General features: G+C 47.5%; 1 protein-coding gene and 1 non-coding gene across 3 annotated transcripts in view; both read right to left on the bottom strand.

The window, feature by feature from the left end:
• Positions 1-18,682: 18,682 nt before the first annotated feature.
• The window catches only part of LOC129386498 (uncharacterized), a 188,249-nt gene continuing 180,266 nt past the window's right edge, over positions 18,683-26,665 (bottom strand). For both annotated transcript variants that reach the window (XM_072287953.1, XM_072287952.1), the window contains one exon: positions 18,683-19,685. In XM_072287953.1, coding sequence (XP_072144054.1) covers positions 19,622-19,685 — 64 coding nt within the window. In that variant the 3' untranslated portion in view covers positions 18,683-19,621. The remainder of the gene's footprint in view (positions 19,686-26,665) is intronic.
• On the bottom strand, positions 20,647-20,719 carry TRNAT-CGU (transfer RNA threonine (anticodon CGU)). The gene has a single exon. It is a non-coding gene; the product is annotated as a tRNA-Thr (tRNA).

Below are 26,665 nucleotides of genomic sequence, written 5' to 3'. Positions count from 1 at the left end.
GGATTGGCGAAGCTCTCAGGAGCTGGCCAAAAAAGGCAAATCCCGCATCACAGGGCCTGGCAAGGTTCCTGTGGGCTAATATAGCTTTCCTCTCTTGAACACACATCACCATACACTTTTGCTATGGATACACAAATATTGGTATGTCAGGGGTCTTCTTCACAATCTAGACGATGTCAAGGAACTCCTACATAAACATAATCCAAAGGTGCTGTGTGTTCAAGAGACTCATCTGAAAAGCACACTTTCTTTGTAACTGCGTCATCTTCAGAAAAGACCGTGACGAGGCTAACGCGTCGTGCGGTGGCGTAGCAATCGTCGTAGACAAGTCTATAGCTTGTCATCATGTAGCCCTACAGACACCCCTCGAAGCAGTATCAGTGCGAGTTCTTTTTGTTAAGTTGGTTACGGATTGCTCCATTTACATACCCCCAAACTATCGCCTTAACTAAACAGATTTCTACAACCTCATAAATCAGCTTTCGGAACCCTACATACTCGTGGGTGATTTTAATGCCCACAACACCCTGTGGGGAGATTCCAGTTGTGACGCCAGGTCGGCTGATAGAACATTTTCTTTTGAGATCTGGTGCATGCCTACTTAATAAGAAGGAGCCGACTTATTACAGCGTGCGTCACAACTCATACTCATCGAGAGACTTAGCAACTGGCACTGCTTCTCTTCTGTCTGACCTGAAATGGAATGTCATCAAGAATCCCTTTGGAAGTGACCACTTGCCAGTCACTCTAAACTTAACAACACAATATGATTCTCCGCCGCATGTCCCTCGATGGAAATTAGCCTCAGCCGATTGGAAAAGTTCCAAGAATTTACTTATTTACCGCGGGACTTTTTAGAATAATATAATATAGATGATGCCGTATCATATTTTACTCGTGTTATTATGGACGCAGCACAAAAGTGCATACCACAAACAAATGGTCTTTCATCCAAGAGACGTGTCCCGTGGTGGAACGAAGACTGCAAAGAAGCGCGAAAGCGGCAGAATAGGGCATGGGGCAGGCTTCGTCGATCACCAAATGCGGAGAATCTAATTGAATTCAGGCGTACAAAATCATAAGGGAGGCGCACACGACGACAGGCAAAAAGAGAAAGCTGGGTTATATTTCTATCAGATATCACTTCTTACACACAAGAGAAAGAAGTATGGGATGGTGTAAGAAGGCTAAAAGGACACCAAATTCATCTATTACCCTTGGTAAATGATAAACGATATAGCCTGGAAGAGCAAGCGATGCTCTCGGAGAGCATTTCGAACGAGTGTCCAGCGCCACCCATTATTCGAAGTCATTCCTAAAACACAAATAGCAGAAAGTAAGGCACTTGATCGAAAATGTTCACAGGACGAGACATTAACCGCCCTTTCAGTATTGCCGAGTGAATATTGTATGAATATTTGCAAGATGAATTGCAAGATAGACTATGGTGCCATAGTATATAACGCTGCCGCCCCGAGCGCACTAAAGACGCTGGATCCCATCCACCACCTCGGTATCCGTCTGGCGACAGGCGCATTCAGAACTAGCCCCATTGGAAGCTTATATGTAGAATCGATTGAGTGGTCACTCCATATGCACAGATCATATATCAGCTTCATATATTTTCTTAAAATGTACTGTAATATTGATCATCCGTGTTCTAAAACCATTAGTGATTTGACGTACACTGCCCTTTACCACAATCGACCCTCAGTGAGAAGGCCTTTTTCACTGCGCGTGAGGGAGCTTAGCGCGGAAATGGATCTCCCAGTCTTCGAACACTGCTGAATGCCTCCAGCTACCTCCGTGGGAGTAGCAGGTGATTGAATGTGATACATCTTTTGTAAGGCTTACAAAATATGCACCAGAGCTCGAACTTCGGATGCATTTCCATGAACTCCAATCGAAGTATTCTTGCCCTGAATTTTACACAGATGCATCAAAATCGCATGTTCGCATGTCTTACGCGGCTGTTGGCTCCTCTTTTTCTGAATCAGGCGTATTGAACCCCCATACCAGTATATTTACCGCAAAAGCCTATGCAGTACTGTCTGCGGTTAAACACGTAAAGAAATTAAAACTATACAAAGCGATAATATTCACGGTCTCGTTAAGAGTCGTAAAAGCACTCATGCCCTTAAGAAAACACAAAAATCCTGTTCTGATTCAGCTTTACTCGTAGTTGTGCAATATTTATTCAGCTCGTAGACATGTAATAATATGCTGGGTTCCTCGCCATAGATGCATCGATGGTAATGTGCTGGCAGACCAAATGGCCACGTCAATTACATCGCAAGCTATCAATCCTACCACTGCTATACCTATCACAGATCTCAAGCCTCTTTTTGCGAACTGCGAAGCCACTGGCAACGCTCGTGGGACAGCGAAACAAATAATAAGCTCCATCTGATTAAGCCAAGGTTAGGTTTCTGGCCCTCCATTACTGAATCACGAAGAGTTGACGTCCTATTCTGCCGACACAGAATAGGACACACATATGGTACCCAAATTTTCTATTGACTGGCAATGAACATCCAACCTGTGGTAGATATGGTGAGCGGATCACCGGCCTCTACGTCCTCGTGGAGTGTCGGGAAGCCGAAATAGAAAGAAGGAATTTTCTTCTAGCATACCACTGTTGTCTCCCTCTCCATCCTGCTATGTTTATTGGTAAAGAACCCCTTTTTACCACCAAAGCTGTCCTAGGTTTTTTAAAAGAGGTGGTCTTGCATGTTAATAGCCCAAAGGTTACGTAGCGCATCCTCTCTACAGAGGATGCTGCTTTGATAGTAGTCCTTCTATAGCACGCGCCTTCAGGTCCTTGCGCCTCAAGGACTCTGTTATGGCAGTAGTGCTTTTAGGAATTTTGAGCCTGCGATCAATTTTAGCACATTGCAATTCTTTCACAAGGTATCTTTCGCGTCCTCGGCACGCTTCAGAGTCATTGTCATAATTTTATTACATGTACAGGCCCCTTTAAAGCCCTGTCCCATCCTTTGTTCGTAATTTATAGCTCCGCATTGAACACATTCACATTGGCCTGGCGCTTTTTGGTCATATTTGGCCCTTGCGCCACAGAACACTATACTCATCATCAGCAGAGCCTACTTGTCACGCCACCAAGGAAAACACATAAGCAAAGGGTGGTTAGCATAGCTGTAAGCACTGCGATGTTTAGCAAGTGCACTTTGATTTTGAACGAGGTGTATGTATTTCGCCTCAATATATTGAATAATGTTTTATGGAAGGAGCGTTAACTATAATAGCTATGAGCATGATTAGAAGTTACACCCTTGCACTTGTAGAAAACCAAACACCACTGTATGCGCCTCTGGCGGCTTCTTTTAAAAAGTCGTTATTTCCTGCATGGCATGACAACAATTTCCTTGAAGTCGAACTCCCTTAGGAAGTTTCGTGCTGCCTTCTCCTAATGGAGTTTGTGGGTGCCCGTGTGACACAGGTATAAAGCTGCCTTGGTCTGTTAGCCTTCATTTGCACATGAGCGCTGTTACGTTTCGCCTACAACGCGCGGTAATGCCGGCGCGGATGCAACGGACGCCGGGGCTTCGTTCAAAGCGGCGGACATTTTGGCCCGTTCGACGCCGCCGCAACGCCTCCCCGCCAAGCGTGTCCAGGCGTGTTTCAGTGCCACGTGTCTTCGTGCGTGCGTGTGTGTGTGTGTGCCCACGCTTGTCAAAGCGCGGCAGCCGGGGAGCGGAGCTCCCCAAGTGAGGTGCCAGGAGGTCTGTCCGTCGGCGGGTTGGCGATGCGTCACTACACTCGGCTCAACATGTCTCTCGGCTCGACCGTGCGCGCCGTCGCGTGGGCTCATGCTCCGCCGTCGCGTGGGCTCATCCCGTGACCTTCCTTCTGGCCCGCGACGCCGAGAGTATAAGAGCAGCTGCCCCCGGACGCCAGGAGAGAGGCTCCGATTTCTTCTGTTGAGTTACGTGCTCTCCCGTCTCTCCACTTCGGTCGACCGGACCGGCCGCTCTTTTGCTATGTTAGAATAAACAAGTTGTTCTGTTACCAGTCTACTCTTGCTTTGCCGGGAGCTTCGGATGCTTCCAGTGCCCCAGGCCGCCAGGCCAACGCTACCCTTGGGGCTTGCGACCCATTCGCAATAACGGGCGCCAGCACCGAGACCCCAACAGCTGGTTGCCAGCGGTGAGATCGCGACAACGGAGGCCAGCAGCGAAGAGATGCGGTTGAATGTATGCTGAGCAGCACAACGACCATCCGGGAGCAGTGCAATGAGCCCTGTGTGATGACTGGTTGCCTGCAGCGGAACGACTGCGCTGAATTCTTGGCCGCGAGGTTTGGTGAGTGCGGGACTTTCTTTTTCTGAGTTTTGCCAGGCTTTTGTTAGTGTCAGAAACAGAGCTGGTAATTGTGGTTGTCGTTGCTGCCGGGTTAGTTTACGGCAAGACAATAGTAGGCAGTAGAGAAAGCAGCATTCAGAGCAGCCATGGATTTGAAGTCGTTGCGCAAACCGAAATTGCTGGAGCTTGCAAGAGAGTTGGGTCTGGATGTCTCAGACAAACTCAGAAAACCAGAACTGCTAAGGGCTATTCTTGAGTTAGAAGCTGAGGATGACGAGCTGTCGGAATGCCTTGAGACCATTGAGGAGAGGGAGACGGCAAAAAGACAGGAGCGCGAACGTAAAGAACAGATAGAACGAGAGCAACAAGAGAAAGAAAGAGAGCGCGACCGTCAACACGCTTTGGAAATGAAGCGTCTCGAGTTAGAGATGGAACGCGCTCGTAATGGAAGTCAGGCACACGGTGCAGGAGAACGAGTATTGTTCAAAATGACTGACCTGATGCGGCCGTTTAAGCTTGGAGAGGACATTGGTTTGTTCCTGGTTAACTTTGAGCGAACGTGCGAGAAGCAGGGGTTCTCTCGGGAAACGTGGCCACAGCGCTTGCTCACTTTGCTACCCGGCGAGGCGGCCGACGTAGTCGCTCGCTTGGAGAGAGAGGAGGCAGAGGATTTCGACAAAGTGAAATCGAGTCTGCTAAAAAAGTACCGGCTGTCAGCGGAGGCGTTCCGTCGGAAGTTTCGGGAAAATGAGAAAGGCAAAAGTGAGTCATATACAGAGTTTGCCTACAGGCTTATGTCAAACATGCAGGAGTGGCTCAAAGAAGAGAAAGCGTTTGGTGACCACGAGAAAGTTCTGCAGTGTTTCGGGCTAGAACAGTTTTATAGTCGGTTACCTGAGAACGTGCGGTACTGGGTCTTGGATAGGCCAGACGTTAGTACGGTGGCTCGAGCCGCTGAGCTAGCCGAGGAGTTTGTGACGCGTCGGGCTCGTGGAGCTAAGGACGGTCAAAAGGGTGAATTTGGCTCCAAGTTTGAGAGGCCGAAGTTCACGCCCATGAGAAAGCGGTTCGAGACGAGGCGAGCGCGCGTGTGTTATACGTGCCAGAAGCCGGGTCACTTTTCGGCGCAGTGTCCGACCGAACGTACGGAGACGGCGGCAACCGAAGCCGAACGCAGAAAGCGGTTCGAGACGAGGCAAGCGCGCGTTTGTTATACGTGCCAGAAGCCGGGTCACTTTTCGGCGCAGTGTCCAGAAACAAAAACAAAAGTCGTGTTTTTGTCTTTATGCAGCACTGACGAGAACATGAAGCTTCTCGAGCCTTACATGCGAGACCTCCTCGTGAACGGGAAAGAGTGCCGAGTGCTTCGCGATTCCGCAGCTACAATGGATGTAGTTCACCCCTCTTACGTAGAACCCGATATGTTCACGGGCGAGTGCGCATGGATCAAGCAAGCAGTGGAAGCTCATAGCGTGTGTCTGCCGGTAGCAAAAGTGCTTATTGAAGGACCTTTCGGAGCACTTGAGACGGAGGCCGCAGTGTCATCTATGCTGCCCCCCCAGTACCCGTACTTATTTTCGAACAGGTCCGATCACCTCCTGCGCGAGAAGGGGCTTTTGTTTGGTGAGGCTAGCGTTCAGGCCTTAACCAGATCGAAGGTTCGGGAGCTCGCTGCAAAGGCGGTAGTTGCGGGGCCGACGTTGTTGAACGATGAGAAAGGGTCAGAGGCGCAGCAAGCTGGTATTCAGAGCACGCCCGAACTGAATAAAATTGCGCCTGTAGCGTTAAAGGCACCAGATACTGGAGAGGAAAATCCCGACACGGGAAAGTTAGAAGAGCTGTCTCCAGATTTGCTCATCGCGCCTACGTCAGACGGACTAAACAGGTTGCTAAAAGTCAGCCGGTCGGCTTTGATAGCCGAGCAAAAGAAGGATGGCAGCCTAGAAAACATACGCTGCATTGTCAAGGAAGGTATCGCCAAGAAAAATGCTCGCTTTGTGGAAAGAGGTGGGGTCCTGTACCGGAAGTATCTAGACCGCAGGGGAGTGGAGTTCGATCAGCTGATCGTGCCTCAATGCTATCGTCAGGATCTGTTGCGCTTGTCGCATGGGGGTTCGTGGTCCGGACACCTAGGAGTTAAGAAAACTAAGGACCGTCTCTTGCAAGAGTACTATTGGCCAGGGTGTTTTCGGGACGCAGACCACTTTGTGAAGACATGCGACACCTGTCAGCGGGTGGGCAAGCCAGGGGACAAATCGAGGGCGCCGTTGAAGTTGGTACCTATCATTACGGAGCCTTTTAGACGGCTCGTTATTGATACAGTGGGACCTCTGCCGGTAACAGCCACGGGGTACCGACACATTTTGACTGTGATCTGCCCAGCGACAAAGTTCCCTGAAGCAGTGCCGCTTAAAGAACTCAGCTCAGTTGAGATAGTCAATGCACTACTGTCCATATTTGCGCGAGTTGGTTTTCCTGCAGAAATCCAGTCAGATCAGGGTACAGTGTTTACTAGCGCTTTGACGACAGCCTTTCTCGAAAGGTGCGGGGTAAGGCTGTTACACAGCTCAGTGCACCACCCCCAGTCGAATTCCGTTGAGAAGCTCCACTCCGTCATGAAGCGCGTGTTGAGAGCATTGTGTTTTGAACATCAAACTGACTGGGAGCTGTGTCTGCCTGGAGTGATGTTTGCATTAAGGACCGCGCCGCATGCGGCTACGGGGTTTTCGCCAGCTGAGCTGGTGTACGGTCGCTCGCTGCGATCTCCGCTTCGCATGCTTCGAGAATCATGGGAAGGCAGGGGCGACGACCCAGTCGTGGTAGAGTACGTGCTTAAGCTCCTCGAACGCTTAAGAAGGGCACAGGAGTTGTCAGGTGAAGCAATGGCAGAGGCCCAGCAGAGGGCCAAGGTTTATTATGATCGGACAGCCAGGGCCCGTCGTTTTGAGGTGGGCGATGAGGTCATGATATTGCGCACATCGCTAAAGAACAAACTCGACGTGCAGTGGGAGGGCCCAGCACGGATTGTTCAAAAACTGTCGGACGTTAACTACGTGGTGAGTCTGCCAGGAAAGCGGAAAGCACAGCAAGTTTACCACTGTAATCTGCTCAAACCCTATAAGCAACGGGAAGCAGTGGTGTGCATGATGGTAAACGTTCCCGAAGAGCTTCCGGTCGAGCTTCCGGGACTAGGCTCAGTGACGAACAGGAAAGACACCGATCAAGTCATTAGTGACTTAATAAGTAAAGCATCGCTGTCGCCTGAGCAGAAAACCGAACTACACCAGCTCTTACAAGAGTTTCAAGGTCTGTTCTCTGAGAGGCCTGGTAGGACTTCTGTCCTTACTCATGACATAGAACTTACCTCCCCAGAGCCAGTACGATCCAAGGCGTACCGGGTGTCACCCCGCCAGAGCGATATTATGGAGGCTGAGGTAAAGAAAATGCTACAGCTCGGTGTTATTGAGGCGGGTGAGAGTGATTATACCTCCCCTTTGATTTTAGTTGAGGTACCGGGCAAGGAACCTCGTCCTTGCGTCGACTACCGCAGGCTTAATTCCATCACTAAGGATCAAATTTATCCGATCCCTAACATCGAGGAGCGCCTTGAGAGAGTGAGTAGCGCTCAGTTTATTTCCACCCTAGATCTTGTCAGGGGTTATTGGCAGGTTCCACTTACAGAAGAGGCTAGTAGGTATGCGGCGTTCATTTCACCAATGGGGACATTCCGTCCTAAAGTTTTGAGTTTTGGTTTGAAGAACGCGCCATACTGCTTTTCAAGCCTCATGGATAAAGTGTTGCGGGGACAGCAAGAATTCGCTTTACCGTATCTAGACGACGTAGCGATATTCTCCGCATCCTGGCCTGAGCATATGGCGCACTTGCGGGCAGTGCTAACCCGCCTGCGCGATGCGGGCTTGACAGTCAAGGCTCCCAAGGGCCAGTTAGCACAGGCCGAGGTTGTCTACCTCGGACACGTGATTGGTCGGGGTCGTCGCCGCCCCTCTGAAATAAAGGTGGCCGCTGTGCGAGACTTCCCGCAACCGCGCACGAAGACCGATATTCGGTCGTTCTTAGGTGTCGCCGGCTACTATCAGAGGTACATCCCCAGGTACTCTGATATCGCGTCTCCCCTAACGGATGCTCTAAGAAAGACAGAGCCGCGAACAGTCGTCTGGGACGAGACAAAGGAAAGAGCTTTTAGCGCCCTAAAGAGCGCCCTAACAAGCCAGCCTGTGCTACGATCGCCCGACTACACAAAAGGGTTCGTTGTTCAGTGTGATGCTAGTGAGCGAGGCATGGGCGTTGTACTGTGCCAACGGGAAAATGGAGAAGTAGAACACCCCGTCCTGTATGCTAGTCGTAAGCTGACGAGTCGTGAGCAGGCGTATAGCGCCACCGAGAAAGAGTGTGCGTGTATCGTGTGGGCCGTTCAGAAATTGTCATGTTACCTAGCTGGCTCGAGGTTTATCATTGAGACGGATCACTGCCCTCTCCAATGGCTGCAGACCATCTCTCCCAAAAATGGCCGCCTCCTGCGCTGGAGCCTCGCTTTGCAACAATATTCCTTTGAGGTGCGTTACAAAAAGGGGAGTCTCAACGGTAACGCCGATGGCTTAAGTCGAAGCCCCTAACGTGGGAATCAGCCTCAAAATTGCTTGTTACTGATGTTTTTCTTCCTGAGGCAGGATTTTTAACCTATTGCTTTTGTGTAGTGTTTCAAAGTGATGATGTGCTTTCTAGTGCAATTTTCCGATTTGTGGACGCGTTCTGAGTGCTGCTAAACTACTGTAAGGAACTAGGCAGCAGTATAAAAGGGGAAAGAGCCTGGCAGGGCTTAGTGAGGGTTGTGCCGTGCTTGCTGACTGAGCGGTTGACTTTCGGCGTAGTTCTAACGCTTGCCGGAAACGAGAACAAAAATGTCAACTCTCCCGAAGTCACTTTGCAGTGTCCTGTGTGCACCTGAACGTGAGAACGAGGCCTTCTCTGTGCGCTGCGCTCAAGAAACGCCAAAGGACGCCCGACTTCGGTTATGAGCATCATCGAGCGACATCCCTCCGGACAGCGGATGCAGTCCCCTGACCATCGGGATCTCCTTCCCCCGGCGGGGCGGTCTGTTACGTTTCGCCTACAACGCGCGGTAATGCCGGCGCGGATGCAACGGACGCCGGGGCTTCGTTCAAAGCGGCGGACATTTTGGCCCGTTCGACGCCGCCGCAACGCCTCCCCGCCAAGCGTGTCCAGGCGTGTTTCAGTGCCACGTGTCTTCGTGCGTGCGTGTGTGTGTGTGTGCCCACGCTTGTCAAAGCGCGGCAGCCGGGCAGCGGAGCTCCCCAAGTGAGGTGCCAGGAGGTCTGTCCGTCGGCGGGTTGGCGATGCGTCACTACACTCGTCTCAACATGTCTCTCGGCTCATGCTCCGCCGTCGCGTGGGCTCATGCTCCGCCGTCGCGTGGGCTCATCCCGTGACCTTCCTTCTGGCCCGCGACGCCGAGAGTATAAGAGCAGCTGCCCCCGGACGCCAGGAGAGAGGCTCCGATTTCTTCTGTTGAGTTACGTGCTCTCCCGTCTCTCCACTTCGGTCGACCAGACCGGCCGCTCTTTTGCTATGTTAGAATAAACAAGTTGTTCTGTTACCAGTCTACTCTTGCTTTGCCGGGACCTTCGGATGCTTCCAGTGCCCCAGGCCGCCAGGCCAACGCTACCCTTGGGGCTTGCGACCCATTCGCAATAACGGGCGCCAGCACCGAGACCCCAACAGCGCCTGCTTCTGGCAGAGAGCTGTAGTACTGAAATAATGTCTTCCTCGTGAACCCAGGAAAAGCAATAAAGCTTTTAAACAAGAAAAATAGAGAAAAATTTCCTTGATGTACCAATGAATGAAACAGCTGCAGTACAGATAGAGCGAAAGAACATAATATAGACATCAAGTAAAAAGAAAGGTTTTGGGGGAACACAAGACATTTCACCTGGAGAAATGAAAACATGTAAATCCAGGTTAGACTTGTTGCATCTAGATGTCTCACTCTTAAAGTATAAACCCCTCGTAAGCGATCTCGTGCACGGTGGCGACAAGCGACGCGATGGAGATGGCTGTCATGTCTACTCATCTGCAAGCTGAACCCCACGCGAGCAACGACTTTGAGGGATGTTTCCCTGGTGATGCTGGTATGAGGGCAGCAAATATGCACAAGGACTAGCATGACGCATGGTCAAATAATTTAATCTGATTTATTTTGCTGTACAGAGCAGTGTAAAATATTTGGGGAGGTGTTGTAGTAAGCTTTTTATCCCTGCATGGGATTAAAAATGCAGTCGTTTGCTTGTTCCGTGCGAGAAATGATAGTATGTCAATGATGTACATCCTGTTCGGCTTCACGCTTTTGGCTAGTCGCTCATAGCACTTATGGGAGACGAGCTATGAATTCTAAACTTCCTGGTGAAGTTTCAGAACCAAGCGGCAAGAATGAGTAATCTCTGCACGACAGCGCGTTTCGTCGCTTGTTGCAGCCGTGCACAGAATCGCTCGGCAGGGCTATTGGAAGAACATGTTCTGCTGTATTTTTGGTGTGTGAATGTGGCAGATAGTAACCCTGGCATTAAATTTTTTATTTACTCTTTTCCAAAGTAGAAGTTGTATTTAAATGTGGCTTTGTTGGTCTCTTTGTAAACTTGAGAAAGGGCTGGTGTTATAAAAGATTGGCAAAAAGTAGGAAAAGTTAGACAGTGTAACAGGGTCCCATTCCATAGCAGAAAACGACAACAATGTTCCAAGGAAGTATTGATGGAGCCAGATCAAATATGCTGGTTAGCAGTTTCATCTCGCATCTAAGGGATTGTGGTGCTAACCTGAAATGTGGCACTGATATGTCCCACATTGATAAACATGTTTATTTACCATGAATAACATGAATGTACACTATTACAAGGTCTGAGGACGGTGCTTCAAAGCTTTTTTACTAATACTTGAGACACAGCCTCTTTATCTGAATTTTTGTATTTGGTGCATGGCAACTTTGACTGCATCCATATGTGAGCATACCTGCAACTCCCTTATCCGTCTTAGTGAAATCATCAACCTGACTACACATCTTGCAGAGGTGCTGCCCTGTGCTATATTGTATGGTAGATAAAGCATGACTACAGAGCTCATGTTAAAGTGCTTTATGAACTTTTTATAGGTGAAGCTGGAATTCAATCAGCCAGTACTGATGTCACATTAGAAGCACGTTTGTCCAAAATACTTATGTGGAGCCACTCTAATTTTCCATTTTAGTCATTTTCTCGCTTACAAAAGCTCTGCTATTGCTGCAAATGAATTCGCTATTACAGAAGCCTAATCTTTCAATCTAGCTTGACTTTTCATTTTTTCTTTCGTTCCCCTTTTGTGCTGAAGGACAATCTGTAGGCTCTGCTGGCCATTCATAGCATTTTTGGTGGTATTTTGATGATAGTCCCCGCATTCAGTAAAACAAAAATCTGATGAGTATTCATCTCAGTTACGGTGCTTACTATGTTTCAGTTCACATGGCAGACAGCCCTCAAGTTCAAGGCAAAGAACATGAGGAAGACGTTGCCCTCTGGGATTGCGGAGCTTGACGCTAATCGGCAGAAAGCTCAGAAAAGAAAAGCTGCACATAGTGAGAGAGGTGACAGTACGAATGCTGCCAAAGCGTGCATCAGAAACTCACTCATAGCAGTGTCCTGTTTTCTGAACTCCCAGTTAACTTCACACTTTTTGCGCATGCCAAAAATATATGCCATCTCAGACAACCAGAGCAACAGGTCCCTTGCAAGAACAGAGTTCTTCGACATTTTCTGGCACAATGGTGACAGTTACCCCTACACACTAAGGACATGTGCTGGAACTACAGAGGCGATAGGAAGAAGAGCATCCGGCTTTCTCATTGAAGACATTCATGGCTCCGTGAAGCTACACTTGCCAAAACTTATCGAGTGCAACGAGATGCCTAACAAGAGGAACGAGATTCCAACACCGGAAGTGGCATCGCATCACGCTCATCTCAGAGCTGTAGCTAAATTCATTCTTCGTTTGGACCCAGAGGCCAAGATTCTACTTCTCCTCGGGAGAAACATCCTCAGAGTACACAAGGTTCGACAACAGCGCAACGGACCGACTGATGCTCCATTTGCTCAGAGACTGGATCTGGGATGGGTCATCGTAGGGAATGTCTGCATAAGTCGAAGTCGCACACCGGACTGTGTGAGCAACCTTAAAACAAACGTCCTTGAAAATGGACGTCCCTCCCTTTTCGAGCCACGCCAGGATCATTTTCTGGTCAAGGAGAAGCTCGCTGACACGCAAGGGTCGACACACTGCTTCCAACCAGCTCAGAACGCTGCTAGGAAAGACCGCTGTGATGATGGGGTCGCTGAAACGCTGTTCCACACAACAAAGGATGACAACAGACCTTCCCTTTCTGTCGAAGACAGGAAGTTCTTGAAGCTGATGGACGACGAGTTCTCAAGGGACGAATCCAACAGTTGGGTAGCGCCTCTTCCCTTTCGTTCTCCAAGACCTTGGCTTCCGAATAACAAGTGCCTGGCCGAGTCACGCCTCACTGCTGTCCAACGGACCTTGAAGAGAAAGCCAACTGAGGGAACAATTCGCGAGCTTCATGGACAAGATGTTCAACGGCCACGCCGAGGAAGCTCCACCGGTTCGAGAAGGACAAGAATGTTGGTACCTCCCCATCTTTGGTGTTGGCCACCCACGAAAGCCCGGGGAAACACGAGTCGTGTTCGACTCCAGTGCGCAGTTTAAGGGCGAGTCTCTAAACAGTGTGCTGCTTACCAATCCAGGCTTGATCAACAGCCTGCTTGGAGTGCTCATCCGATTCCGGAAGGAACCCGTGGCAATTACTGTGGACATTAAGCACATGTTCTACTGCTTCCTGGTACGAGACGACCACCGAAATTATCTGAGATTTCTGTGGTTCCGCAACATCTACAGCGACGTGGTGGAGTACCGAATGAAGGTACATGTGTTTGGAAATAGCCCTTCACCAGCAGTTGCAACGTACGGGCTGCGGAGAACAGCACGAGGAGAGGAAGAATTTGGCAGCGACGTCAGGCAGTTCATCGAGAGGGATTTCTATGTCGACGATGGGTCGAAGTCTCTCTACAACGACAAGGACGCCATCAGCCTAATATGCCGCACGCAACAGATGTTGGCCGCATCAAACCTTAAGCTCCACAATATAGCCTGTAACTGCCCTACAGTGTTGGAAGCATTTCTAGAAGACCGTGCCAAGGATTTGAAGGATCTTGACTTGAGCAATGGCTCACAGCCGATCCAACGCAGTCTGGGAGTTTCTTGGAATCTGAAGAAGGATATCTTCACATTTACGACTCCAATCAAAGAAAAGCCATTCACTCGGCGCGGTGTCTTGTCAGTGGTGAATAGCCTGTACGACCCAATTGGGTTTGTTGCTCCAGTCATCGTTCAAGGAAAGTCCCTCCTCCGAGGGCTCGTCGCTGAGACATGCGACTGGGACTGCCCACTTCCTGACGACAAGAGCCGCCTGGGAGGCGTGGAAATACTCCTTGCGAGTACTCGAGAAGCTCGACATACCTCGCACCTATGTCCCTGCCTCTCTCACTACCGCAGAGTGAAAAGAACTGCACATATTCTCCGACGCATCAACCAAAGCTGTGGCTGCAGTGGCGTACCTCAGAGTGACATATCCAGATGGTGCGTGCTATGTCGGTTTCGTCATAGGAAAGCTAAGCTAGCACCGCATCCGGAACACACCATCCCAAGGCTTGAACTGTGCGGCGCGGTGTTGGCAGTGGAGCTAGCACAGCTTATCAGTCATGAAATAGATATGGAACTTGATGCTGTAAACTTCTATACTGACAGCAAGGTCGTCCTAGGCTACATACATAATGAGACACGAAGGTTTTTTTGTGTATGTCAGTAATAGGGTGGAACGCATAAGGAGCTCTACACGGCCAGAGCAATGGCACTATGTTCCTTCTGACATGAACCCTGCGGATCTCGGAACCAGGTCTGTGCCAGCAGCCCAAACGGCAGGATCGACCTGGCTGACAGGCCCGGACTTCTTGTATCATCAAGAACACTGCTCGCAGGTATTGAAGGGCAAGTTCGACTTCGTCGATGCGGATTCCGACGCAGAGGTGCGGTCCCAGGCAAATGTTCTCGCAACCAGCGTGGACGTGAAACAACTCGGCAGCAAGCGGTTCGAGCGCTTTTCAAGTTGGATTACGCTGACTCGCGCACTTGCAACACTCATACGGCTAGTGGACAAAATTCGGGGCAATGCTGAAAATGTGTCAAACTGCCCGCATAACAGCTCATCTCACCAACTGCGACCTTCTGTAGAACACCTAGCCCGAGCAAAGGCAGTCATTATTCTATCTGTCCAGTAGGAAGCCTTTTCAGAGGAGTCGAAAAGCTTGCAATGAGGAAACCGACTACCTACGTCAAGCCCGCTGTGGAGACTGGATCCATGGGTTCTTTTGAAAATTGGTGGCCGACTAGAAGGGCCAACCATATCGACCAGCAAGAGCAGAAGCCCATCATCATGCCAGGGTGACACCATGTCACCACCCTGGTTGTGCGGCATTATCACGAACAGGTCAAACATCAAGGACGCCACTTCACCGAGGCAGCAGTCAGGGCAGCTAGGTTCTGGATCGTCGGAGCTAAGCGTAGCATCGCCTCATATACACAGTTGTGTTACATGTCGCAAGCTCAGAGGAAGGCAGCTACAGCAGATGATGGCAGACCTGCCCGCAGAAAGACTAAGCACCGAGCCACCTTTCACTTATGTCGGACTAGATGTATTTGGCCCGTGGCAAGTCACGTCTCGTCGCACCAGAGGCGGTGAGGCCAACAGTAAACGGTGGGCCGTGCTCTTCACTTGCATGAGTGTCCGCGCTGTTCATATTGAAGTAATCGAGAGCATGGATACCTCAAGTTTTCTAATGCGCTCCCCAGATTCTTTGCCATAAGGGACCCGGCAAAGCAACAGAGGTCTGATTGCGGGACAAATTTTGTTGGAGCATGCGCCGAACTATAAGTGAGCACCAGTGGCCCAGACCACGAGAAGCTAGGAGTGTTCAATCCCCCTCATGCTTCTCATGTGGGAGGAGTGTGGGGAAGGATGATAGGAGTCACACCGCGAATTTTGAACTCCACGCTTCTTGAGAATACCTCTCGTCGCCTTACTCACGAAGCCTTGGTAACCCTCTTGGCAGAAGTCTCAGGGATCATAAATTCGCGACCCCTCGTTCCTCTCTCCACGGACCCCGAGTGCTGGGAAGTGCTAACTCCGGCAACGCTTCTGACCCAGAAGGTCGGCGGCAACACAGTGCCACCAGTCTTTAATGACAAAGATATATATCGGCGACAGTGGCGGCAGGTTCAGTGGCTGGCCGACGCCTTTTGGTGCCGCTGGCGACGCGAGTTCCTCACCACCCTGCAGAGTCGCCGTAAGTGGCAGGGCCCAACGCGAAGTCTGAAGGCAGGTGACCTCGTCCTCCTGAGAGATAGCCAAGTTCACCGCAACGAGTCGCCCATGGGACTGATTGTGAACGTTATCGCGAGTGCGGACGGCAAGGTGCGAAAGGTGGAAATCAAGACGGCAACATGGGGAGTGATCAAGACGTTTCTCCGTCCTGTGACTGAGACAGTCCTGCTTATTCCGTGCGAGGACTGAAAACATCATATAGTGGTTATATGTATAACCAGACGGGGAGTGTGCTGTCCCTTGTCCACTTCAGATTTCCCGCCTCGGCGCTGCCTTCGTCTGCGAACATTGGACTCCTCTCCCCTCCTTTTTTTCTTCATTCTCCCCGTGCGCCCTCACTTTCGCTTGCTCCCTCCCGGAGTACCATGCTTACGCGATCCACGTCTCTTACGTTCTTTCGCGCTGCACGACTGTGGCGGCACCGCGTCTTTACGAGTTTGTAAATGCACAGGATAAAGTTTTAATTTTCCTAGTGTTTGCGACTCGTTAACTATCTGAGGAGTGGCCGCAGCGCCAACGCGTGCCACGGAATCAGAACACAAGATGAGGCCGCCGGTTCTCCGCCTCTCAAATGAGCCAAGAAAACTGAAGAGGTCATACAGAAGCGAGTCTCCCGACTATCTCTTGTATGCAGTGCAGCGTCTCATTCTTTTGAGGAATATCCTGCTGTTTAGATAGCACTCCACTCTGAACATTTCATGGGCTGTTCAGTAGTGAAGACAACACAACTACCATAAAATCCTACTTAATGAATGCCAAAGTATTATGCAGGAAAGATGGTGCCACCAAAATTTGTCAGTATGTAATTAAGCTATCAAGAATAATTATTTTCTAATCGTGTAAAGGAAAAAAAAATATTTGAATGGTTATTTGTCATTTCGACTGATAGATCTTCATCGAGGACGTAACTGCTTTCATATAGCGATCTACCACATACACAGTGGAGGAAGATAATAAAGGGGCTCTCGTAAGAGGTATTAGGGGGGGGGGGAGGCTAAAACAAAAAACACAGGTTGCTTAGTATAAGAAATGACCAGATTGGTTGGTTCCTCTGATAAGTGCAGGTGTCAAAAAGGCCAAGTGATCAACACATTCAATGAAGTGCAAGCGTGTTTCTCCTGCAAAAGAAGAACAATTATTTGGACATATGAAGAAGCTTGCTTTCGAAATGTCGGGATAGCATATCTTCCATGTGAGAAATGCACTCGCCTTTTAAAGGTCCAAATGGCACATGCTTTTATTTCCTGTTTTCTGAAAATAGGCCCTAGCCATATTGCACTGTCTGCTTGCATGTGTGGGTCCTTCTCCATTATTGATGTCCCCACTCGGGGAAGGACCAACAGCAGTGCCCCTACCTTTTCTAGTCTTATCACGACTAAACACCACCACCTTCCCCCCCTTTCTTTTATTCATCACTTTTACTTCCTTCACCCTGCTCTATACACCACCTTGTCCTCATCTTCTCTCATTGCCTGTCTGGGAGAATGACCTTCGCTTATATAAACACTGCTAAGAAAACCAGTTACTGCTTTGAGGCAGACGAATACCCTTGTCAATCTCGGTAACATTCTTTGACCATTGTTAATCACTTAAAGGCTGCATTTTCCTCTTGTTAAGATATTTTCATGCGTATCTGGTTGTAATGCGAGAAATATGTTTTGCGAAAAGTTTGTGTAAGAAGCTGAATTTTATGATATATGTACTTTTGTTTTCCCAACTACCAATGTTTATTATGAAAATAGATTGAATTTAAGCTTTGTTCCTTACAGCCATGTCATTTTCTGTGTGCAGGGAGCAACATATTCCATAAATGACATGAAAATCCTGTATTTCATAGCCTTGCTTGCCTTTCCAGGCTCATGACAAGGGCGATGCTAAAGACGACCTGAGCCTGTTCGTACATGTGTAGTGCATGCAGAAAGAGGCAAGAAAAGTCTCTCCGGACACCACCTACCTCTTGGACTCGATGATGCGTACATTTGCCGAGAGAAAGTGGATATCAGAACATACACCAAATGTCAAGGACATTGAGGAAAAATATCGTGCCCGTGCTTTGGCTCTGTGGTACGCATTTGCTGTGCATTCTTTTCTCAAACTATAAATGCATATTTCAGTGTGACTTAATGCATGACGTCTTCAATGATTAATGAGATCATTGCTTGAGTACTTATAACCTGCACAGTGGTTAAGGGCTATGCACTGGCCATGTCGCCAAAAGCTGTCTGCATGAAGGCAAATCAGCTCTTCTGTTTTTCTTCAATTTCTGTAGCTCCATGGTATACGGAGGTCGATGTCCGCATATCCTTTCCTGCTTATGGATTTTTACATAATTTAATGTAGTGAGATTTCTGTAATACCTCAATTTCTGCCCATTTCTGCAAATCTTTCAGCATTAAAGCGTCATTTCTACCCTTTCTTCTATTCCTATCCTACTTCTCGACCCATTGTTAAAGATCTTGCGATAAAGGAGGTGGAATTAGATTATTTGATTCACCGGGTTCAGTTTTTCACTTGTAGGTATATAAATATCACAGTCCTGTGAGATTATTTACCATCCCAGTGTGAACTTAAGGAACTAGTTAACATAGATATTGAAGCACTTTTGTAGTGTCCGACACTGTAAAGCTGCCTGGAATTCTTGCTCTTAATTTCTCGCTTTCTAACTTTGTACTTTTTAGGTCCAACAGAAATTTAAAGCTGTCACCAACATGACCCTGCTTGATGCATTAAGAGGCGTGCTTGAGCCAATAGCTCACAGAATTGTTCTTAGTCCACAAAAGAAACGCCACCTCGAAGGTTTTCTCATGTATAGGTCTGGATAAAACGAAAGATGGCACCCCCCAGCCGGAGCAGAATGGTACGTTTCTTTACTTTTTGCAAAGGTACATTAACTTCTTGTTGTGCCACATGAAAACACGTGCATCATTAGAAGCCAAGAAATAATGACACCAAGGACAACATAGGAAAAATTATTTGTACTTACCACTTGAATTAAAGATATGATAAATTAATGGCAATGAAAGTGGATGCAAAAACAACTTGCCGCCGGTGGGGAACGACCCCACGTCTTCGCATTACGCGTGCAATGCTCTAACCTTGCGGGAAGTTCTGTTTTTGTGTGCGCTAAAACAGTGACAGGAACGACTTCTAAGTGAGTATAAATTGGCATCTTCACTGGCTGCAATGCCGCTCTGCAGAACAATGGCTACACAACCCGAAAGCCGGTTCGCCTGAGTACGGTAGCGCCGTACAACACAGAAGCCTTTTATAATGTTTTTGTGCTTTTCACCTAAGTTTGTTTCTTGTAAGCAGACGGCCACAGGAGAGAAGTTACTTAACATGTTTTTGATGTCACCTAAGTTGTGTAAAAGCCCTCTACAATTCCAATGGATAATAAAAGCCCATTTGAAACTGAAAGGTAAAAATGGCTATAAAAGTAAATGAGAATAAGAAAGATGCTAGGTAACACAGATCTAAAGCATGTTAATACAAATGAGCGATAACCTTTAGGTTATCGCTTTCTAATTTAACGTGGTGATTGGGACTTTGTCCCTCTTTCCGCGCTCGAGAGAGCGCTTGTCCTTCAGCGTCGACGACACCGGGGTTTTTGGATCGACGTCCATCCCTCTCTCTGAAGCGTTGGAAGACCGAGAATCGGGTGCCAAGACACGCGTCTCGGGCCTTGGAGTTCGGCAGATTTTAGGGCCTTGCGGGACTGGTGTCTGCAGGGCCTTTGAAGGGGATGGAGCAGCGCTGGCTGCTTCCACCACAGGGGCGGGAGGGGTCACTGCGGGACCACCACGCGTGGGCTCGGAGGACTCCTGAGCCATCTGTGACAGTGATCCCACCTGCGTCACATCGGCATAACTTCTTCGTGAATGGCATGACAATCGTTTTCTCGCTTCAAAGAACGAGAGTTCTTCTGTAACAGTTAGAGCAATTACTTCTTTTTCTTTTTTTCCAGCAAGGGCAGGGCCGCGAGTAAGCTGGATGATCTCCTTTGCAGTTAACACAATGTGGGGAACAGGTGCGATTGTCAGTTTGGTGATCGTTGGAGCTGCATTTAGCACAAGTTGTCCTCAGCAGGCATGCGAGTCATGTCCAAACCTTTGGCATTTGAAATATCGTCTGGGGTTGGGGATACAAGGTCTAACATTTACCTTTACATAACCTGCATCCAACGAGGTAGGCATAACACTTGTTCCGAAGGTCAGTATAACAAATTTTGTCGCGATTTCGTGGTCGTTCCTGCGGATGACAATTCTTTGGACTTTGGCAACATTTTGCTCCTGGAAACCTTCCAGCAGCTCCTCATCGCTCAATCCAATAAAGTCTTCCTCTGATTCTTTTTTGTGTGCATTAGACATTTAAAGATTGCTGCTGCATCGAATGACACTGTCGTTTGAATCTGCCCATTATGATGTCATATTTCTGCTGATAACGATTTCTAGGATCAATTTAGCAGCACAAAAACAAACTGCTACAATTCCGCTTCGCTTTAGTATTTATTTTCAAGCAGCTGCAGGAGTTAAATCTGAAAGGTGCTACATATGGCATACAGGTAGTGATAGCAACCTTCTAAAAAAAATTCTGTTTTTGATGGGTGTATGATGAGGACTGGTGGCCGTAACCTTCTCCTGAGGCTAAGAAGAAAGGGGGTTAACTCAGAAGCCCAATTTTTAATAATGATATCATGAGAAGCCAATAAACAAAGCCACCAAAGAATACACAGGGGAAATTACTTGTGCTTACTAACTGAATAAAAGAAATGACAAATGAATAGCAATGAGAGTGGATGGAAAAACAACTTGCCACAGGTGGGGAACGATCCCACGTCTTTGCATTACGCGTGCAATGCTCTAACCAATTGAGCTACTGCGGCGCGGTTTCGCCATCCAGTTTCTTGGGTATTTATGTGTTACTACTAGAACTAACCTTGGGAGTGTTAGCCAGACCCACCACTTCACAAACCTTGGCAGCGGATGTGGAACATCCTTTCTCCCGCAGGCGTCACGAGTACGTTATCTTTCTGGGTAAAGGCAACTGGTCAATAAGCCCGTACATTCTACATGAAAGCATCTATGTTGCCGGATTCGACACCCTCGTTATGTCAGAACGAGAAGGGGGGTTAACTGAGGGGCCCAATTTTTCATCGTATCATCAGAAGCCAACAAACAGACACCAAAGAAAACATAGGGGAAATTACTTGCACTTACTGATTGAATTAAAGAAATGATAAATGAAAAAGCAACTTACCACAGGTGGGGAACGATCCTACGTCTTTGCATTCCTCCTGAGGCTGTCGATTACAATGGTGTGTGCAAGTTTATTTTGCTGATGACTGTTTTACATTACTAGGCAGCGAAATTTTTTTCTTGTCTTGTGCGATATCTACTTGACTCCACCTTTATAGATAGTTATATTTTAGCAAAAAAAATAACTGTTTCGTTGCATCACTATCTTAATGCAGGTAAAACTTGGGGAAAACATCTTCATGCCATTGGACAAATGGCTCTTTGTCATGAAAAATGTATCAGATGTAAAGTGTTGTTTAAAGATAGTCAAACACTTTTGGCTACCCTCCGAGGCTGCCACACGCAGCCTTACAGGCCAGGCTTGCCGCAGCGTGGCCACAAACGCAACAAAGCTGCCGGCCACACCAGAGAAGGTGGAGATGGTAAAGAGTAAGTATATCCTACAGCAGAGATTCCTTGCAGACTATTACACATATTGCACTGCAGTGCCTATGGTGTTATGCTGCTGACCATGAAGGCTACAAGCTTGACTCCCACTCACTTCCAATACGGGAAGAATTCAAGAACATTCCTGAAGAACCCGAAGTGGTCATAAAAATCAGGAGCCCTCTACTACAGCATTTCTTGCAGCTCAGCAATTTTTTTTGCTATGTTAATTCTGATCAGTTAACCAATCGGTTTACTCAAATAAGTAAGTGGAACCAAAACGTATACACTTGACTCCAGTGACAGAAAACTCAACTCAGCGGAACTACTGTATAAACTTAAAGTAGGGTTGGGACATTGGCTGGCTGCCCATGGAATGATAACAATAAGTATATTTCTGTTAAGTAGCCTGGTCAATTCGATCCTGTTCTGAAAGCTCCAGATGGCGCTTATACATTTAGTGGTTCAAATCCATTATTTCTATCTAAAGTTGGCGTTCGCTAGATAGTGCGAACTAATGTAACCATAATCAGCATACATGCATGTGACCCCCCAGGAAGGTGTTCAACAGCTGCTGCATTTGTCTTGCTGTTACTTAATTAAGGCGCAGTGAATGCGTTGAAGACATTTGCCTCTAAATACCCCATTTATGGCCTGCATGTGGACATTTTAAGAAGTGAAAGTTTGCAATGAAATATACAGTATTTGCCTGAATTTAAGGTGCACCTTTTTTTTTCAATCACATTGGCCCAAAAATTTCCTCCGTAGTACAGTCTAATGGAAAAGATGAGAAAACAGTGCCGCGCATGCCTAGCGAAGCTATGTGGGCTGCATGCAGTGCGTAGACAGAGATGAGTTGGAGATTACTGGTATAGACTATCAAAGCAAACTACTAGTTTAAATTACCTAGCATGAAACAGAATATGATAGCTGCACTATTCTTTGGCAACCTTTTGTGCACAGGTAGACATATTGTGCAAAAGAAGCAGCATACAGTACAGTTCCTCACTTAAATGTCCTCAATCTACGTCCTTCACTTTAATGAAACCTCATTGAACCATACACTTTTTCTTTCCCCAGATGTCGTTTGACTGGATTCTACTGAGCATCACTTCTGCAATATTTTTCAGACTGCCTGGCAAAGTACATTGAGCTGCATCCTGCACCACAGCCACCTAAGGATCATCGAATCAATGCAGTGAGAAAGTACCTGCGCACTTATTTTACTGAAGTTGCACGGGAAGGCAAGAGGGTGCGCAAAGCACCAAAACATGCGGAAGTTCAATAAATGGATTCACTAAGCAAGAGTGTTACATCACTTATTGCAAGCATGGTGTTCTAGTGTCTGTTCGGCTTAATAGACATGTCTCACCTAACTTGCAAGTTTTTTTTTTTCTCCATGGGCAAGCTGCGTTTTATGTTTCTTGGCTCCGAAATTATATATAGTAAACATCAACATTGTAGGTCCGTTCGATTCACTTGCTCACTGCGAAACAATGGGTCTTTTCCCCTAGGGTGCCTCGATGCGCGCGCCCTCTCGGAGGGTGGAGTCATACTATGAAAGGGTCAGTGCCGCCTTCCGACCGCCGGCCGCCATCGCGCTTCCCACATTTCGTTACGGTCGGTCGAGAGAGACACGTGCACAGCGTTTTCTGGTCGCAAATGCCCGGGTGTTGCGTGCCCCAGTGCACGAACCACTCACAGAATGACTGGAAGAAGCACTGACTTCAGTTGAGTGCAGCATTTTGCACCATATTGGCGGCTTTCTTGAGAAAGGAATTTGGGAAAAAAAAAAACGAAAAATTGCGAGCAGTGCAGGGCTGCAATGCTGGGCTCGACGAGCCATGAGCATGCATATTTAACTGCACTAAAAGAGTATGCTCATGATGGTAAGAACTTATGTTATCCGAGCGGTTAAGTTATGAGCTTTCACACATCCTGCAAAGAGTACTTTAAAGGAATCACATCCTGGACTGACAACCTGTTCCCCCTGAAGTCTCTTCTAAAGGCTGTGACAGAATATTTAATCAAGAGGGCTCAGTGCAGTCTGGAGGCATGCCAGCGACACAAGGATTCTCTGGAACACATGCTGATATCAAGTTATGCAAGAGTAAGGCTACGCATTCACGTGCGCCAGCTCGAAGCTGCGAGAATTAGTGGGCATGGAAGCAAGACATGCGCTGCAGTTAATTTGTAGTGAGTTGTAGCACTTCTTGTTTTTGAAATCCTTAACGTTCCCGACCAAATAAACAAGCTATCACATCGGAAATTGCTATCTATTGAATGCACTTTTTCTCAGTGTTGAGAAGCCGTGTGGCCACTTTATTTTAGCAGCATCGATGACCGGTTTATAGCAATTACCAGTTGACAGTATATTCATGCATAAAATATGCTAAACAGGGCTTTATAGTCAATCGCTACGTGAGAGTCGTGAATCTGGATTTCTTGAACGAGGACCAGAAGGCTGCCTTGAAGAGAAAGGGCCGGAAAGGTAGTGCATGGAGTGCACAAACCATAAAGAAAGCGCTGCAACTCAAGTTTGCTTGTGGCTCTGCAGGCTACGACTTACTTTTAGAACAGGGCAATCCTCTTCCCTCACGATGAACACTTTGCAGACGACTGCAGCGCCTGTCATTTAAGCCCGGCGTTTTGATTGATATAGTAACTATGATGAAAGTTAAAGTGGCCGCAATGTCAAACATAGAAAAAGACTGCGTCATATTTCTCGATGAAATGGAGATTCGCAAGGGTGTCGAGCTAGACAGCAGTGGTGACGGCTTCCTTGGCAAGGTGACGCTCCCTGAAACCGACCGAGCAGCAAACCGTGTACTCGTCTTTATGGTTGGGGGCCTAAACACCCGCTGGAAGCAGGTGATTGCTTATCAATACACAGGTGCTTTTGTCAATGGAGAGAAGCTGAGAGACTTTGTCTTCCATTTAATCAACCTTTGTGCGGACATTTCTTTGCGTGTGCTGTGCGTGACATGCGACATGGGGAGCTCCAACCGTGCGATGTGGCGGAGCTTAAACCTGTCAAGCTCCCGCTACTCTATCACTAGATGCACTGTTCCCCACCCATGTGACAATTCTATGTCATTGTTTTTTATGCCGGATCCTTCACATGTACTAAAATATATTAGAGGGCACCTCGTGCGAAAAGATCCCATGAAACTTAGTGAAGAAATAGTGGCAAAGTACAATTTACGCAGCAGTGATGTGTCGATTGAGTACATAGAAGCAGTCCTAAAGATGGACTCGGAACAACTGAAGGTGGCACCTAACCTGAGTACCGTGCACATTTGCAACGGCCACTTCACAAAGATGAAGGTAGGGGTAGCTGTTCAGTTATTCTGAGAAGCACCTGCAGCTATAAGGTACTTTGTAGAGCGCACGAAGCTGCCGCCCGAGGCTGAAACAACAGCCTGGTTTTGTGAAGTAATTTTCAAGTGGTACACAATCATGACTGCACGGCACCCTGTTGTTGCTCTGAGCTAATCAAATGAAAGCAAATATGAAGAGGCTATTGCAACGCTGAAACTCGCTGTTGAATTCATTGAGAGCTTAGGCATTGGCATCAAAAAGGTCTGGAAGCCATGCCAGGCAGGGGTGCTAATGTCCACTGTTGTAGTGCTTCAACTGCATGAATTTCTGCTAAAGAAATGTGGCTACGCATTCTTCTTGACAGGACGATTGGCCCAAGATTGCCTGGAGAACTTGTTTTCAGTCATCCGGATGATTTCTCCCGTGCCCAGTGCATATGATGTCAAAAATGCGCTCAGAATTGTGTCAGTTAGCCAGTTCCTCAAGGTACGCGTACCTAAGAACTCTGGTTATGAAGCTGACGACAGTAACTACTTAGTGGATTTCTTCTCTGAAGAGATTCAAGAAGTGCAGCAAGAATTTCAAGAACCCTCGTACGATGATGAATGCACAGAGGGCGAGCCATTGTCTCGTAGAAAATGACATCATTGCTCACTTGGCAGGGTATTTGGTGCAGTCTTTTATATCTACTAAAAAACCATGCTCCACCTGTACTGAGGCCCTGACTGCTGATGAGGCTTCCGATGAGCATGCTCTTGTGCAGCTCAAGGAGTACAATCAAGGTTCTAGAAATTTGGTGTATGTAAGCCATACGGTACTGCACTTTGTTTCTTCCTGTGAATGTGTCTAAAAAATTTTCACAGGAAAATGGTATTTGTCGTTTGGATCACCCAATCAATACATTGACGAGCCTTATTGAGCGATCAGTTTCTCTGCCACCTAGTCAATGCGCTGACCACCCAAGCGTTATGAGAAAACTGATGTGCCGTTTTGTTGTCATGCGACTGCGTATCTACCTCCGCTGGCTGAACGAGCCTGATGATTCAGACGACGGTTATGGCTGCAAGACTGTGGCTGGCGTTAACTTGCCGTAGAGCACCTTGCTTGAAATCTTACACCACTCCGTAAATAGCTGCGTTTTTACCACTGACTTGCTGGCTTATTTTGTAGTTTGCATCTTTCTTCATGTTTGTTGCAAAGGTAACACCACAGTGCACGTAGCAACTTTTTGCCCCTATGTCTTGCTCGCTTATTTAGAGATTTGCACCTTTTTTCATGCTTTTCTTTTATGCTTTCCTTTTAAGGTTAAACCCCACTGTACATACCCCACTTATCTATCCCTCTGTCTTGCTTACTTGTATTGTAGTAGGCGTTTTTTCATGGTCGATTGCACTTGACATTGAATAAATAATTTGCAGTTTCTTTTTTTTTGCCTTTGCTGTCTGTAAGGGGTGAGGTTGACAAGCTAGGTTACATATTTTCTGCAGCACTAATGAAGCTCAACCTTTAAGGAGAAGTTATTTTCAACAGCCTAGCCCATCACCACCCAATTTTGCAGGCAAAACAGGAATTGCATGCACAGGCATCGTCAAAACTGCAGCTTTTTACTAAACCTCTTCTGGTCGAGTCTTTTTCAGAAAGCATAAATTTTCAAAGTCTGTTACTTTTATTTCGGATTTAAAACTGTTAGAAAAGAATTACTGCAGTTATTTAATGACCTCAAATTCACCCTTTTTTGTGTAGGTGTACAAGCATGGTTTATAAATGAGTACAGGTGGGCATGAATAAAATAAATACAATGAAAAATATATGCAGAAATGCGCTTC

This window comes from Dermacentor andersoni, chromosome 4 (assembly GCF_023375885.2).
Source record: "Dermacentor andersoni chromosome 4, qqDerAnde1_hic_scaffold, whole genome shotgun sequence".
In the NCBI taxonomy this organism is placed as follows: domain Eukaryota; kingdom Metazoa; phylum Arthropoda; class Arachnida; order Ixodida; family Ixodidae; genus Dermacentor; species Dermacentor andersoni.
Note: the sequence above shows the minus strand (reverse complement) of the source record. Positions and strands in the feature narration are given on the sequence as shown.